At 36.2% G+C, this 16035-nt stretch overlaps 2 protein-coding genes across 2 annotated transcripts; one reads left to right on the forward strand and one right to left on the reverse strand.

The window, feature by feature from the left end:
• The first annotated feature begins 3375 nt into the window (after positions 1-3375).
• Positions 3376-14032, forward strand: LOC107860238 (probable cadmium/zinc-transporting ATPase HMA1, chloroplastic). The gene is made up of 13 exons (XM_016705514.2): positions 3376-4088; positions 4933-5083; positions 5157-5341; positions 6294-6440; positions 8072-8267; positions 8640-8752; positions 9110-9348; positions 9549-9654; positions 9911-10078; positions 11808-12024; positions 12711-12895; positions 12976-13062; positions 13592-14032. Exons 1-13 carry the CDS (start codon positions 3624-3626, stop codon positions 13766-13768), a joined length of 2436 nt encoding a protein of 811 aa, XP_016561000.1. The 5' UTR covers positions 3376-3623; the 3' UTR covers positions 13769-14032.
• Positions 14033-14756: 724 nt separating this feature from the next.
• On the reverse strand, positions 14757-15794 carry LOC107860239 (transcription factor MYB44-like). Its single transcript, NM_001324785.1, is given in 1 exon segment — positions 14757-15794. A coding segment is annotated over 1 exon segment (1038 nt).
• Positions 15795-16035: the final 241 nt, after the last annotated feature.

The raw sequence follows: 16035 nt of genomic DNA on the forward strand, positions 1-16035 counted from the left end.
ACTACCAGTGTCACACTGGAATCATTTTGCTGTTATGTAGAGCTGTTAAATTATTATGTGATGTTCCGTTTGTTGTGCGAGGATCCGTCTTAGGGTGTGTTTGGTATGAAGGAAAATGTTTGCAGAAAATACTTTCCTTCATACCAAGCACACTTATTGTATTCTATTTTCATCTCCATTGAAGGGAGGAACTCCTCTGGCAAAGATTTAGGGCCATGGAATTTTCTCTTTTTTCCAGAATCGTGTTTGGATGTAGAATTTTTACAAATTTCTGGAATTTGAAAAACTCCAACTGCATGTTTTCATATTTTTCACTCCAAACCACATTAAAAAATTCAACAATTAAAATGTCATTTCAATTTCCAAATACTAAATTTTAATTTATTTTCCTTCAAATATTACATTTTAAACTCACTTCTTTAAATACTGGAGAATATGGTTGGTGGTCCTAATGACATAATCAATTCGTTGCATTTGGACCCACTTATTGTTCCTTTACATTAGGTCTCGTCCTTTAAGTACTTGTACCTAAATTTCATCTCTTTTTCCTTTTCCTCACATCAAATACTTAGTTCTTATTCGAAATTCAATTTGTGCTGCAAAAACCCCATACGCGAACATTTATAGCCAACAGTTGATAGGAGTAGAAGGTATCTTTAAGATATACTTTGCTAAAAAGTAGTATCGATTCATTTAGCTATAGCTCGTCCACGATATGAAATTGTTGGAAAGGGGATATAACAATAGCTATGACTTGGAGATGCAGGGAATGTTACCAACAACATAAATCTCGATAATTTGGAGTTTAATTACAGAAAATTTTGACATTTTATATAATTACTCAAAATTCTGATTTTGGGTCTTGAGATACATAATTAACTTTCCATACATTCAATGAAAATATATTTTTTCCTTTGTAAAAATACATAATTAGCTCCTCATATATTTTTTTTTCAATTTTGGGTCTGTCGAGATACATATTACATTCATCGAAGATATAATTTTTCCTTTGTAAAGTTACATAATTAGCTTCTGGTATATTTTTTTTATTTTGAATATGTCGAAATGCATAATTAGTTCCCGATACATTCAATAAAGATACATAATTAGTTGAAATTTTTATAATTATTTTATAAGAATGAAAATTTACATAAATATGATAAGTTAAAGAGAAAATGGTCTATTACCTCCCAACCTTTAGTCAAAATCCCAACTACACACTCAATCTTTAAAGGAGACCTATTACCCCCTAAAATTTTTTCACCCAATTTATTACCCCCTAGTTGCTGACGTGCCAATGAACGTGACTACACTGTCCATGGGTGCGTCAGTTGACTCTTTTCACTTTAAATTTTTTATTTTTTAATTGTCACGTCATTATTTTTAATAATATAATAAATATTACATTACATTATATATTATTCAATTCTCTCTTCTCTTTCTAATTAAGAATTTCTAATTTCTCCACTTTATTAAAGTGTGTGTCCCAACAGTCTAAACTCATCCTCTTCGATGAGACTTTTTAGCCATTATAAAGCAAGTGTAAAACACTTAACCTTCCCGTTTTACTTCTACTTATCCAAGATCATCGAAAATTTTAAAATCGATATTTTCCATTATTTCCGACTTCAAAGTCGTCGTAAATTTTAAAATGGGTATTGTTCATTATTTTTGACTTCAAGGTCGTCGAAAATTTTAAAATTCTCTACTGTTTCTAACTTTAAAGCCATCAAAAATTTTTAATTCGGTATTATTCATTGTTCTCGACTTCAAGGTCGTTGAAAATTTTGAATTTAATATTGTTCGTTGTTTCTGGATTTAAGATCGTCGAAAATTTAATAATTAATATGGTCATTGTTTCCCACTTCAAGGTTGTCAAAAAATTTCAAATTCGATGTTATTTATTATTTTCGACTTCAAGATCGTTGAAAATTTCAATTTCGGTATTGTTCATTATTTTCCATCATCCCACCGCCGTCACCACTACCGGATTCACCATGAAATTTCAGAATTCCTCCTTAACTCTTGAATTATGATTCTTCAATTTGTATATAAAATTATGACATTTTGAAAATAAAATTCTTTGTTAAAATTCAAAAATGATAATAAATTTCTCCACCGTCTCCCTCGTCGTTCCTACCACCTGCGACAACTGTAGTGTCGATGAATGGTGGTTTCTCCACCAAATCTTACTGGTTCTATTTCAGGATCAAGAATATTCCAAACTCTTTTAAGATCTACTGCCAATATATCTAACTAGTCTAATGATTAAAGAATACAACACCTTCAGAATCTCAAAATAAGAAAAAGATTTAACCTTTTCAAGAATCCAAAATCTGCATAAAGGGTGTCACCAAAACTAATTGTCTTTTTCAAACTACGGTTTTTTCAAGAATCCAAAATCTACATAAAGGGTGTCACCAAAACTTATTGTTTTTTTCAAACTAAAGTTTTTTCAAGAATTCAAAGATAGTAAAAAGGTAATTTTGAAACTTTTATTTTTTACCCAATTTTGAATCAAATGTGAACAAAAATTGAAAAAGAAACTTGCCTTATATGAAACAAAAGACACAAACTTATAACAACAATAAGATGATTGCTTGAAAAGTCACAATCAAAAGTTTAGATCAGAACAAAAATCTTTTAAAAAAAAGAGATAAATCTTGGTTTAGAGATAAGAGAGAGAGTAGAGAGGAAAATGAAAAGGTTAGAGAGACGAAAGAGGAGAGAGAAGATTAAAATGAAAGGATGAAAGAGTTTTTTGTTTTGTTTAGAAATGAAGAATATTGGCATGGGTTTAGGCGCGTGGAATGCACCGATCTGTTATTACTTGGTTTATGTTGATACGTCAGTAATTAGGGGTAATAAATGTGGTAAAAAGAAGTTTAAGGGTAATAAATCACTTTTAAAGATTGAGTGTATAGTGTGATCTTGACTAAAGATTGGGAAGGTAATTGACCATAAAATATGTGTTTATGTTATTTTTCCTTTAAAAGGAAATAGCTCACTGGTAAAAAGGGGGATTATATGGATGTGACACTAGAAGGTCAACTTTATAACGTGAAAAGCATATTTTAATTTTGTTTTCCCAGGACCTTAAAGGTAGGTGGAGCCGCGGAGGTCGGTGAATCAATCCAACACAGTAAAGACTTGAAAGATAATTTTGGACTTCTATTTAAGAATGCTTGTTGTGGATTTATGTCGAGACAAATTTAAGTTTTAGCTTATTGAGGCAGCAGCGCTTGTAATAAAACGTAGTATAATTTCAAATTTGCATACTTTCTTAATTAGTACTGTACACTAAAAAAAAAAGGGACAGTACCATACTCAACTCTAGCTACTGTAAAACTTGAGAATTACAGTAACAATTGTACTTTTTACAAAATATGTCCACACACTTCTGTGGAATAGACAAAAACGTGCTCATCCACCCCAAAATTATCAAACAAATCCCTCAAAGCACAAACTTTTGACAAGTATAGAACGATGAGTAGACCATAAAACCCCAATTTCAAAATGAGCACATAGTGTTTGTTAGATGATTCAACAATAGCCACACTCCTCCCCCATTATTATTTAGAGAGAGAAAAAGGAGAAAAAAACAGAAACTGTATTGAGCAAAAATGGAAGCTCTTCGTCTTTCTGCTTCCTTTACAGGGGTCAATTCTTCCTTCCACAAATCCAAAAGAAAACTTAAAGTAAATCGGAATGCATTCTTCTCTTCGTTCAAACCTAAATCTCCAATTTCCATTCGGAGCTCCGATCAATTCCGTAGACCGACCCACTTGTCTGCTTGCAGCTGTTCACATAATCACAATCACCATCATGACCATGATCATCATCATCATCATCATGGTCATCATGATGAAGGTGATGTTCAGCTCACGAAGTTTCAGCAGGTATTTCTCAAGTTCGCAAATGCGATTAAATGGACTCAGTCGGCAAATTACTTGAGGGAGAATTTAGAGCTTTGTTGTTGCTCTGCCGCTTTGTTTATTGCTGCTGCTGTTTGCCCTTACTTTTGCCCGAAGCCTGCCGTACTGCCTCTTCAGCGTGTTTTCGCTCTCATTGCCTTTCCTCTCGTTGGGGTATTTACGCTTTTTCTCTTTCGCTGTTCGTTATTTTGCATTATGTACAATGAAATTGTTTAATTTGTTGAGTATTTTCTCTTATACTGTCGTAGTTTATAATACAAACTTTGGGATACTGTTTTGACTATGGAGTTACTTGAATAAAATGCGTTGTTGAGGATGTTCATGGACCACTAAAGTACAAGCAATGGTTTTCCAGTCATTATACTGAGATAGGAGGTTGTAGAGCGCAGATTAGGCTAGAAGGTTAGCAGGTAGTAGTGTGTTATCTTGTTATCCATCCATACTAGTAGTTGTAATATTGCTGCAGTAGTTTCTTGTCCTTCGATTTCTGTTATTTTTGTTGTTGCTTGTAATCAACTATCATATTAGTTTGTTGGAGTACTCTGTTGTTTCTTTTACTATCTCCTATTTCTTGTGCATTTGGTACTTCTTCTGCTTTGGATGATCTTTCCTTGAAACGAGGTTCTATTGGAAAAAGCCTCTCTACTTCGATAGGGACAAGGTCTGTGCACACTCTACCCTTCCCAGATGCCACTTTGTGGGGGAGTTGTGATACATTCATAAGTCTAATCTGTTTAGTCACAAATTTTAGACTATAGATTTGAATTACATTATTCGTACTGATTATAAGGTGTCAAGTACCCTTCAATTGAGAACAATGAACTTAGGATCTTTTAAGTCCTCAGGATCTCGCTTCAATGGTGTTGTATAATGTTGTGGATATCAAACTGTGTAAATGCATATGTAAAAAAAATTACAGTTACTGTGTATTCTCCTACGATGAAACGTTATAATTCCTTCGGAAAGTGCTGTGTTTAAAGCTTCACGTTATTGTCAGGTCTCAGCATCACTTGATGCATTGATGGACATTACTGGTGGTAAAATCAATATTCATGTACTGATGGCTCTGGCAGCTTTTGCATCAGTTTTTATGGGGAACATATTGGAAGGTGGCTTGCTTCTTACAATGTTCAATTTGGCTCATATAGGTAAGTAAAAAGTTTGGGAATGTCCTTTGGAGGACTTGGAACTATTTTCTCTAATGCATATTTGTTCGTGCAGCTGAAGAGTACTTCACTAGTCGCTCCAAGGGAGATGTGAAGGAACTAAAAGAAAACCATCCAGAATTTGCCCTTGTGCTGCACTTCGACAATCAAACTTTGCGTAGTTTCTCAGACTGTCAGTATACTGAAGTTCCCGTGAGTGACCTGGAAGTTGGGTCATTTATATTGGTTAAAGCTGGTGAGGTCTGTATCCGCATTTGGTTTTGGTTAGTTGCATTAAAAACTTTTCTATGTCATCTGTCTCTTTCTTTTGGATTAAATGTGATATTTTGCATTAGACATTATGTTCTTCACATCTGTGCAATTACTCCTTCGAAAATTAGATCATAGGTTGTTTGTATAAGCTTGCACCTTCTACTTGGGCTGACGAAGTGACAGATTAAATAGCAGCGAGTTAAGTGTCTTATGTAGGGTTCTAAGTTCTGTATATGTCTGCGTACTTACGACTCTTACGACTTTTATGATTAGCAGTACAAGACATACCAATAATTTTTTGTGATAAGGGAAATACTTTTATTGATGTTAGGGAAATCCCCGTATACGAGCAGCATACTAAAACACAGATATCATACAATAAAACATGGTTCTCCTATTATAGTCACCCAATCATCTATACAAGACATATAGTAATTAGACCTTGAAAGGTGGTACAGAATTTACTTTGTTCTCAAATTTAACATCAATAAGAATGATTTGGTAGCTGGAATTATAAGAATCTAAGGAATAGCACCTGTTGAACTCAGAGATTGCAACATCTAGGTTATCATTACATCAAACATGGAGGAGATGATTACTTACTTTGTTTTTTCTCATACTGACTCTTAGCAGGGAAAGACCGCTCCCTTAGATAATTTTTGGCCTGTTAAAATATTTGTACCTCTAGATTTCTTGGGTTGATATATATATATATATATATATATATATATATATATTCTGCCGTTTTGAAGCATTCATTCTATTCTGATTCATGAAAAAAGTTAATTATGTTTTTTTCCATGATCAAATTTTGTTCCTACACTTGTATTTAGTTCCCATAATCTATATTTTTACTTGTAAATTACTATATTTTGTGCTCCAACCTTTTTATTATGGTGAGCTTCTACACGCGTCTAACTCTTCCTGCTGCTTTGATCAGTCAGTACCAGTGGATTGTGAAGTCTCCCGCGGTAGATCAACAATTACTATTGAACATTTGACGGGAGAAGTCAAACCTTTGGATAAGAAAGAGGGGGACAGTATTCCAGGAGGTGCACGAAACCTGGACGGTATGTTGATAGTGAAGGTATGGCCTTCAATGTTTGATTATTTGGATTGCATTCAATTGATTTAAGGTGAAACAAGTTAATAAAATTGTCAGGTTGCAGCCAAGATGGAATTAAAAAGAAGACAAATATATCTTCTTTTATCCTTTTCTTTGGGGGAAGAGGAGGATTTGTGTTTCTTTGAATTTCCCAGTTCAGAAAATTCTATAGTTTACTTTAGATTAAGAAATTTCCTTGCGTTTATTCATTGACTCTATTGTGGATAACCTTTTAGTATCAAGTCCTTATTTTACATTTACATTCTGCTCCATGGTCTATGCATAATCTTGTGTCAACTATCAGAATGATTTATCCCAAAAACAAAAGAGAGAGAGAGAGAAGAATAAGAAGAGTCCTTTATCTAGTGCTTGTGATATAGAAACTAGTTTGCCTTGTTATTTAATTTCTGAGTTGCTTATGCTCATTTTGATAGAAAAATTTTGTTAGCTTGTCAATGAAAATAGCAGTTTCGTTGGTAATACCTTATGCTACGAAGCATAACTAAAAAACAGGCCTTGAAAATTGTTTGATTATGTGGGTGAGAACATGTTTGTTTTGGAACTATCATTGCAAGATAATGTAAGAGAGGTAGCGCCGGGATTCTACTTCTAATAACTTATTTTGCAATATTTAGGGTTAATTTTAGTTGTGAAGTATTCAGATTAAACATGATGCCAGGTATCTTCGCTCGGAGAGATTCCATAATGAAGGTGGTGACATGTCCTTGATGAACTTGTATTCTGGACATCCATTTCTTCCCATCTATCCTAAGAGAAGCTTGAGTACAAGCTATGAAGTGGCCAAACATTGGTGCTACAAGGAATTATGATGCATTATGATATAAAGTTTAACGGATAAGTGACTTTAAATATTGATTATCCATTAAGCAGTTACAGCATACGGAGGACATGACCCTTGATAGGAAGGTGTGGAGGACGCGGATTAGGGTAGAGGTTTAGGGGGTGGGAGTGCATCGGTAACAGTAAGTGAGCGTTCTTTTGTTTCTGTAGTTTCTTGTTCGTGGTGTTGTGTGATGTCTATGATTTCGGTTAGATAGTTCTTAATATTATCTTGTGGTTGTAGTATTATCTTGTGGCTGTAGTATTATTTTGCATACCGTACTAGTTTATATGTACTTATCTTTTGTATTTGTTATATTGTTATCGGTTCTATGCCGGGGGTCTATCGGAAACACCCTCGCTACTTCACCTGTGGTAGTGGTATGGTCTGCGTACACTCTACCCTCCCCAGACCCCACTATGTGGGAATACACTGGGCATGTTGTTGTTGTATCCATTAAGCAACTTCCTTGATTAAATAGATTCTAGAACTCCTAGACTTGGAAATCCAAATTGATGTCATTCTAAAGTCCCTAGATCAACCAGCGACTATTATTTAAAACCATAGGATTTTTGAGTCTTAAAAGTTTGAACTTAGCCAAGAGCGACTTCAAAGTCATACTATGAAGCTGGTACCTCAAAGTTAAGGTCCTATGTGAAAAACAATGTTTAACAGTTTAATTAAGGGGTTTTGAACTAAAGCATTGTTATTTAAAAATCATCCTTTTAATTGGTCTGTTTAAGTCTTCTGTGACCTTCAGTTTTTTCTATAGGCAAAGAAGACATGGAAAGAGTCCATGCTCAGTAGAATTGTGCAGCTGACAGAAGAAGCTCAGCTAAGTAAACCAAAACTCCAAAGATGGCTTGATAAATTTGGCGAGCAGTACAGCAAAGCAGTTGTGTTATTATCTCTATCAGTGGCTTTTCTTGGTCCATTCCTTTTCAAGTGGCCTTTCTTTAGTACTTCAGGTACTTTTAGGAGCCTTGTTTTGAGCATATACCTTTTTATTTGTGTTTATTTGTTGCTATCCGCATCAGTCTTTCTTGCATTACTATGCAGACCTTCCAATCAAGAAGAAGGGATTTTAATACATATGTTTTTAGGTGTTAAATGGGTTATACAACTGTTATTGAACTTTGTGTGCACTCTTGGCTTGGACATGGATATCTGAGACATCTGCATAACTGTTTACCCATTATCAAGTAGAATTTGTTTTTGTTATTTATAATGCAAGTGAAAAGCGGTATGGTTCTGTACTGCTGTATCCATTTCATCATATTCTCTATTAAATCTGCACTGGTTGGTTACCTGGTGTTTTCATTTCTTCTTCTTTTTTTCAGCTTGCAGAGGATCAATTTACCGAGCATTGGGCCTCATGGTGGCTGCATCACCTTGTGCATTAGCTGTAGCACCATTGGCTTACGCAACTGCCATCAGTGCCTGCGCAAAAAGGGTAGCTTTTCAAATTGGAATACATTCTACTTATTATCCTTGTGGTGTCAAATCGTTGTCACCGGTCTTTTTTTTTTTCAATATTTCCTAATAATATTAAACTTGTATAATAACTCATCATAGTCTTGCAGTATGTTTGAGCTGTACACATCCTGTTACTATTATAAATGGTACTGTCAGTTTTGAGCAGAATTGTTTCTAAATATTGTTCTTATTCTGTTAACTTGTATAATTCAATTCATATTTTCACTATTAGAAATGTTATTACCAGAATCTAAGCAGAGCGATAATATCATATGTTGTTCCAGGCTCAGCCATTTCTGTTCATCGGTTGTGATGTGGTGAATTTTCTTTCTAGGGCATATTGCTAAAAGGTGGACAGGTGCTTGATGCCTTGGCTTCATGCCATAGTATTGCATTTGACAAAACTGGTACACTGACAACTGGGGAGTTCATGTGCAAAGCAATTGAACCGATACATGGACATGCTAGGAGTGTTGGAAAAGAATTTGCTTCTTGTTGTATTCCCAGTTGTGAGAAAGAAGCACTTGCTGTTGCAGCTGCAATGGAGAGGGGTACAACTCACCCAATTGGAAGGTGTTATGCATGATAATCCTCTAGATATCTATTTATTTATTTGTTTGTGATCTCATTTTATCTATTTATTTATTTGATATGTCTCTATATATGAATTTTTAATGCTCGTCTACCCCTTTCTAATATTACTATTATGTACTGTCCCTAAACCCCCTTAGACCTCTTAATGCCTACTCTTTGTTGCTTCTTCGTTCAAGCAGAGCTGTTGTAGATCATAGCACAGGCAAAGACCTTCCTTCAGTTTCAGTTGAAAGTTTTGAGAATTTACCTGGTAGAGGCATATCTGCAACATTATCAAGCTTTGAGGTATTCTTTTTCGTATCAGTTCACTATTAATTCTAATTTTCTCCATTCAATATTTTTCTGTTCCATTAATTGTTCGGAATTTTGTACAATCAACATAGATGAACCCCACTTGGGCCTATTGATACTAATGTTGTCTGCAATTTTGTTTGAGAGCATCACACTCTTTTCTTTTTCTCTGCGACCAGCTTTATTATCTTGAATTTGCTATTAGTTAATTCAACTTAAAACTTAATTTTTTATTGTGTCTGTTTTGTAGCCAGGACTAGGAGGCGGTAAGCCATGGAAAGCTTTTCTTGGTTCTGTGGAATACATCACATCACTTTGCCACTCTGAAGATGAATCAAGAAGAGTTAAGGAGGCAGTAAGCACGTCATCTCATGGAGTTGATTTTGTCCGTGCTGCTCTCTCTGTTAATAATGGAAAGGTCAGTTGTTCCTAATGCGTATTAAGAATTCATAAATCTACATTTGCTTTTATGACTGAGGGTTTCAAGTTTTCCAGTTTCTTTCAATTGGATGCAATAAGCTACTCATACTTCATAACATTATAGAATGTTTTGATATTACCACTCATTTGTGAGAATCAAAGTGATCCTTAGCATGTTGATTTTAAAAGTACAGCTTGGTTGACCCATGTATTTTTTGTTGGGTTGTGATTTTGTAGCTTATAATGGTGAATACTCAATTAGCTTATCCATTTATATCGCTGGAACAATAGTTTGGACTAAAGCTTGTGGAAAGGCGTTTATAGCAACAATTACAGCAGTATTAATCAAAACACCGGCTTGAGGGTCGGGGTAGAGAAGTGGCTGAGAGATGTACAATAGGGCAAAAAGACCAATTAAATACCAAATTCAACAGATAGCTTTTTTCATGTTACCTAACATTTGATAATTTTGCTATAATCCAGATCCAAGATTTTGGACGTTATCAAAGGCAGGAACTTATTCCAGCACACTCGTCTCTCCCCCAATACCGAGAATCACAAAATGGAATTTCAGAGATCTTTGACTGTATCCCTGGTCCTTCTATCCCACCCCATGATTCTGGGCTTGCTATTTTCTGTGAAGCGTTAGTAGTTGGTTTGTTATTCTGATCTTGAGCCTGAACCTCATCCAAAACCAGCTAATGCTCACAGTGGACAATCAAGAAAGATCTTATTCCTCTTCTCATGTCCTTTGAGCTACAAAATGCTTCAGTCCTCTGTCCTCTCATCTGATCACAGTTTTAAAATCTTTCACACTGTAGACCTCAAGAACATCTCCCACTCGACCTTTTGACATTAAAATTTCAAATTGTTGAACTGAAATCAATGTCAATTAATTCAAATTTCATAAATTTACATTTCTATATACGCTTAATGTTTGTTTTTTCAAAAAAGATGGGCAGCAAAAAGAGGGTTATAATGGCTCTCAATGAATTGAAATGACTTTCAGTAGCTTTCAATAATTTTCTCAAGCATAGGAGGGCTTTAAATAGCCAACATAGACCTGATCAAGAATTACTTTGCAGCCAGATATCTCGATTCAAATTTTAATAGGTCTCAAAGCTACTTTAATGCCATAGTTTCACCCTTGAGAATCAAGAGATAGTTGAACTCCAAATTTCTCTCAAATGACACCCTGAAATTTAGAGGAACAAGTTATCAAACTAACCTTGGAATGAAGAACTCTTGGAAGATAAAAACTGAACAGCTGTAACTCAATAATGCATTTAAAATTGAATTGGAAAAACTATTAAGACACTTCTTGTTAGAGTGAAGAATTTTCTTGCTTGTATTAATCATGCATGCTATATAAAGTATACATGAACCTGCTTTCCATTTTTGTGCACTTTCCGGAGTGAATGTGATTGCCCATTTTAATGATCATATGAAGAAAGTGTTTGAAGCAGTAAATTCCTACAATATCCCGTTAGTCTAGTGGAGCCAAAAGAGAGAGTGACTCCATGAAGCACCCAAAGATCCGCCTCAGTTGAGTGGATAACCTGCAGAGCCAGTGTGTTGGTTACGGGTTCAGTCGAACCCAGTTACTTTGGTTCAAACTTTGTACTTGTCTTGGATTCGTACAATTTATTAATTTAGAACCCAGTCGACTTGCTTGTTTCTCAGTGCCTAGTGCACAGACCATTTTGCTGATCTAGTCTTGGTACCAGGTAACTCTCTTTCACTTTGAGGATAAGCCTCGACCTGGAGTTTTAGACGTTGTGCAGACATTGCAGAATCAAGCTAAACTTCGTGTCATAATGTTAACTGGTGACCATGAGGCAAGTGCAAGTAGAGTTGCTAAAGCAGTGGGCATCAAAGAAGTGAACTGCAGCCTAAAACCGGAGGATAAACTTTATCATGTTACAAGCATCTCAAGGGATACCGGTGAGTCGCAAAAGCTGGCAACAAGAGGTCCTCGTTCCATGTTTTTTGAGACCCATTTAAATTTCTAAATTCTACAGAAAAGTCATTTGTGAACTGCATGTTCTCTCACGTAACTAGTTCATGTTCACATTTAACTCGAATCTTGGTACACATGCATCGTGACAACTTATCAAAAACAACGAAAAACTACTCGTGTGAGGTCATCAGATTAATTTTTTTCTTTTTTGAAACTGGTAACTTAAAAAGTCATCAGATTAATTTAAAACATAGATTGGGAAACTCTGTCTGAATGCTTCGTTAGAGTTAATAATTGTCCTATGACTAGTTAATAATATCTGTATCGCTGGTAGTTCTATGCAATGAGGTAGCACTTGCCTCTTTTTGTGCCGTACAGCTTGTGTACATTTCCTATACTTTTGACAATCCAGATGGATAGGTTTTTATGTTTTCTCCTTTCAGTATGTAACATCAACTACTATAAGAGTGAAAAGGTGTTACCCTGGTTAGATTTCCAGTTTTCTCCCAAATACAAGGTGCTACCCTGAAGTTCATGCAGTAAATTTACCTCTTCTTTTTTTATTGGCTCTCGTGTCATGGAATGACTGTAGTGTTCTAATAGAAAACTTCTGACAATAATACATGTGCCCTTGCTATGCTAGATAACCACTTGCTATATTTTTGAGCAGGAGGCCTTATAATGGTAGGTGACGGCATCAATGATGCCCCGGCACTCGCTGCAGCTACTGTTGGGATTGTGCTGGCTGAGCGAGCTAGTGCCGCTGCCATAGCTGTTGCAGACGTACTGTTGTTACAAGACAATATTTCTGGTGTCCCATTTTGTGTTGCGAAATCTCGCCAAACAACATCCTTGGTATTTTCTTTTCCTTTTCCTTCTCTGTAATCAACATGTGTCTTTTTATTTGCAACTGATACTCGACCCTTATCTTATAGATCAAGCAAAACGTGGCACTTGCGTTGGGTAGCATTATTTTGGCATCTCTTACATCAGTTATGGGGTTCCTCCCACTCTGGTTGACGGTACGACTCTTCCAGATATTTCTCACCTTAAATTTATCCATCTTGTTTCAATCAATTGTTGTAGTTGTGCCTGCTTGTAGTATCTTGGTTTTGGAGTTTTGGTTATGTTGTTTGTTTAGGATAGGTGAGTGTAGTACTACTTTGTCGTAGGCTTATTTTTGTTATTATCTGTTGTTTGTTTCTACCTATTTGTTTCTTGTTCTTATATTAGGTCCTCTAGAATGTTTTTGTCTTGAGCCGAGAAACAGACTCTAAGACCTCACATTTGAGGTAGTGGTACGGACTGCGTACACCTTACCCTTTCCGGACTCCACTTTGTGTAAATATACTGGGAATGTTGTTGTTTTGTTTCAATCAATCGGCATACCCGTCCATTTTGCTGCTGTTAGGTGAAAATTTCCTGTTGAGAAAAGAATAGTTATGCATTGCAGTCTTCCGTGGTGCAACTATGGAAAATGAGAAACCGTTTCTCCCTAGCTCCAGGTGCTATCATAGTTAATTCATGTGAGCGTGTATGTCAACATTGCAGGTGCTCTTGCATGAGGGTGGCACACTTCTTGTTTGTCTCAATTCCGTTCGTGCCCTAAACCCTCCAACATGGTCATGGAGAGAGGATATTTCACAAATCATCGACAGATTCCGTTCTCTGATTATGTTTTTGAGGCATGGCACACTACCTAGCACCATTCAGGCTGCACACTTGTGATGATTATTTACCCTTGGATGCAAAGATGTATATATTGTCGTCAACTAGATTGTCAATTCCATCATATGTATATTCTTTTGTCTATGTTTCTAACTTTCCATCATGTTTAGGCTGTAAAAAAGTGGTCGGTAAAAGTAACCGGCGAGGCATCTTATTTTAATGCAGGAAGTTAGGGAGCTACCATTAATGATGATATTTCTAGATTTGTACCACATAAATACAAGTCTCCTAAAATTAAATTTCTGGTCTTATCCCTTTATCTCAGTAGAGTTTGGTCAAACGTGCAAACGTTCAATTTCAGTTGTGATTATGCAGTTGAACGGGTTTTTTCATGTGTTTACAATTTACACGGAATCTAAAACGGTTTTTTCATGAGTTCACAGTTAACAGGGAACTAATCTTTATGCGGCAAATATGTTTTATCTCGATCTGAACTTCCAACTTTGGGTGATCTTTTCTTTTTGTTGATCAGGGTACATTCGAGTTTAGCTAAATCTAAGTGCATATACTCCTAATCCTACCCTCCTCTTGTTATTTTAAGCTAATGTCCACGGCATTTAAATGGATTAAAAGATTTCAGGCATTTACTCATCAACCACAAATTTGAATTAGGGAAAACATAAATTACTTGTGAAAATAATAAAGTTGATAACTTTACTTCATTCAAATTCTCTCCCTTTCTTCCTTTCCTCAGCGATAAGTCTTCTCAAAACATAAATTTACTTTTAACTAGTATTTTCTTGTTCTTCTAAATCTGCCTGAATAAAAATTTAACAAAACGTTTCTTTTTTTAAATTTTTTGGTATTTTTTTTCTTATTTGTTCCAGCATTTGCATTTCTGCCCATCAAGAACTTATACTCTCTCCCCCTCGCCCTGTACAACACTCCACCGAAAACTATTTCTTCTTTCGACAATTCCACAGTTGGAACATTTGTCCTAATAAACAACGAGAGAACGAAACAAAGGTGGTTTCTTTCTTCTCTAACTCTAATCAAATTTGCTTATTCCCATGCGATTAGCAGCCCTATCCCTGTATCCATCAGAAGCTTGTTGCATACATAAGCCAAGTCCTAAACCACTTGGCAATTGATGAGTTTGCTGCTGAAATTGCTGCTGTTGTTGATAATGTTGCTGCTGCGGATGCTGCTGCTTCTGTTCAATTCCCATCATGTAGTTCCTCACTTCAGTCTTTATCATCTCCTGCATCACCCTCAACAACTCCTGGCTAAAAGGCACAAATATCTTGTCTTGCTGTTCGAACGGCACCGCCGTCACTGGCTGAGGCTGCGGTGGTGGAGGTGGAGGCGGCGGTGGTGGTGGAACCTGCACCGGTGGAGGCAGCGACAGTTGAAACGGATTTTTCGACTGAGTCGACTCGGCCGAACGAGATGATAACTCAGCCAAGTCAGCACCGGGAAGCGAAAGGCTAAGAGAAGTTGGAGGATCAATTGATGGAGATGAGATATCAATCGACGGCGGCGGAAAAATTCCACCAGTTTTAGCAACAGGCTTAAACACATGAGATTGAGACGACGAAGTAACATGAAGACTCGAATCACTATCCGAACCCGACGGACTACCCGGACTGAAATGAAAACCCGAAACCGGCATAGCGGATCCAGCACTAACGGATCTCTTCAACGGCGGTTGATGATTTTCAAAAATCTGATCAGCAAGTTCTTTACCTTCATCAGCACTCAACGAACAACACTTCCTCTTCAACGTAGAATTCCAGTGATTCTTTATTGCGTTATCGGTTCGCCCGTTAAGTAATCGGGCTATGGTAGCCCATTTGTTACCAAATCGGGCATGAGCCCGAATAATAGTCTCATCTTCTTCCGGTGTAAAAGCCCGATGTTCAACTTGAGGAGATAACTGATTACACCATCGTAACCGGCAAGATTTACCGGATCGACCCGGAATCGATTTGCTAATCAAAGACCAATTTCTCGGCCCGTGTTTCTGAACAAGCTGTTGTAATAGCTCATCTTCTTCGGGGCTCCATGGACCTTTAACCCGATCCATATCTCTCTTTGAACTGTTACTAGTATTAGCCATTTTGGAAAATTTCGAGTGTTTTTTTTTTTTTTAGAGAGGAAATGTGAGGGGAAGGAGATTTATTTATGGAGGAAGGAGAAGAAGGTAAATATAAAGGCGAAAAGGGATGACCGGTTTAGCCGGTGAGTGAAGAGGAGTTGTAAGCGTTATGGGCACCGATTGTTATTATTTTTTAAATTTTTTTAAAAAAGGGAAAGCGGTTGAATAA

The sequence above is a fragment of the Capsicum annuum genome, chromosome 2, assembly GCF_002878395.1.
Source record: "Capsicum annuum cultivar UCD-10X-F1 chromosome 2, UCD10Xv1.1, whole genome shotgun sequence".
NCBI lineage: Eukaryota > Viridiplantae > Streptophyta > Magnoliopsida > Solanales > Solanaceae > Capsicum > Capsicum annuum.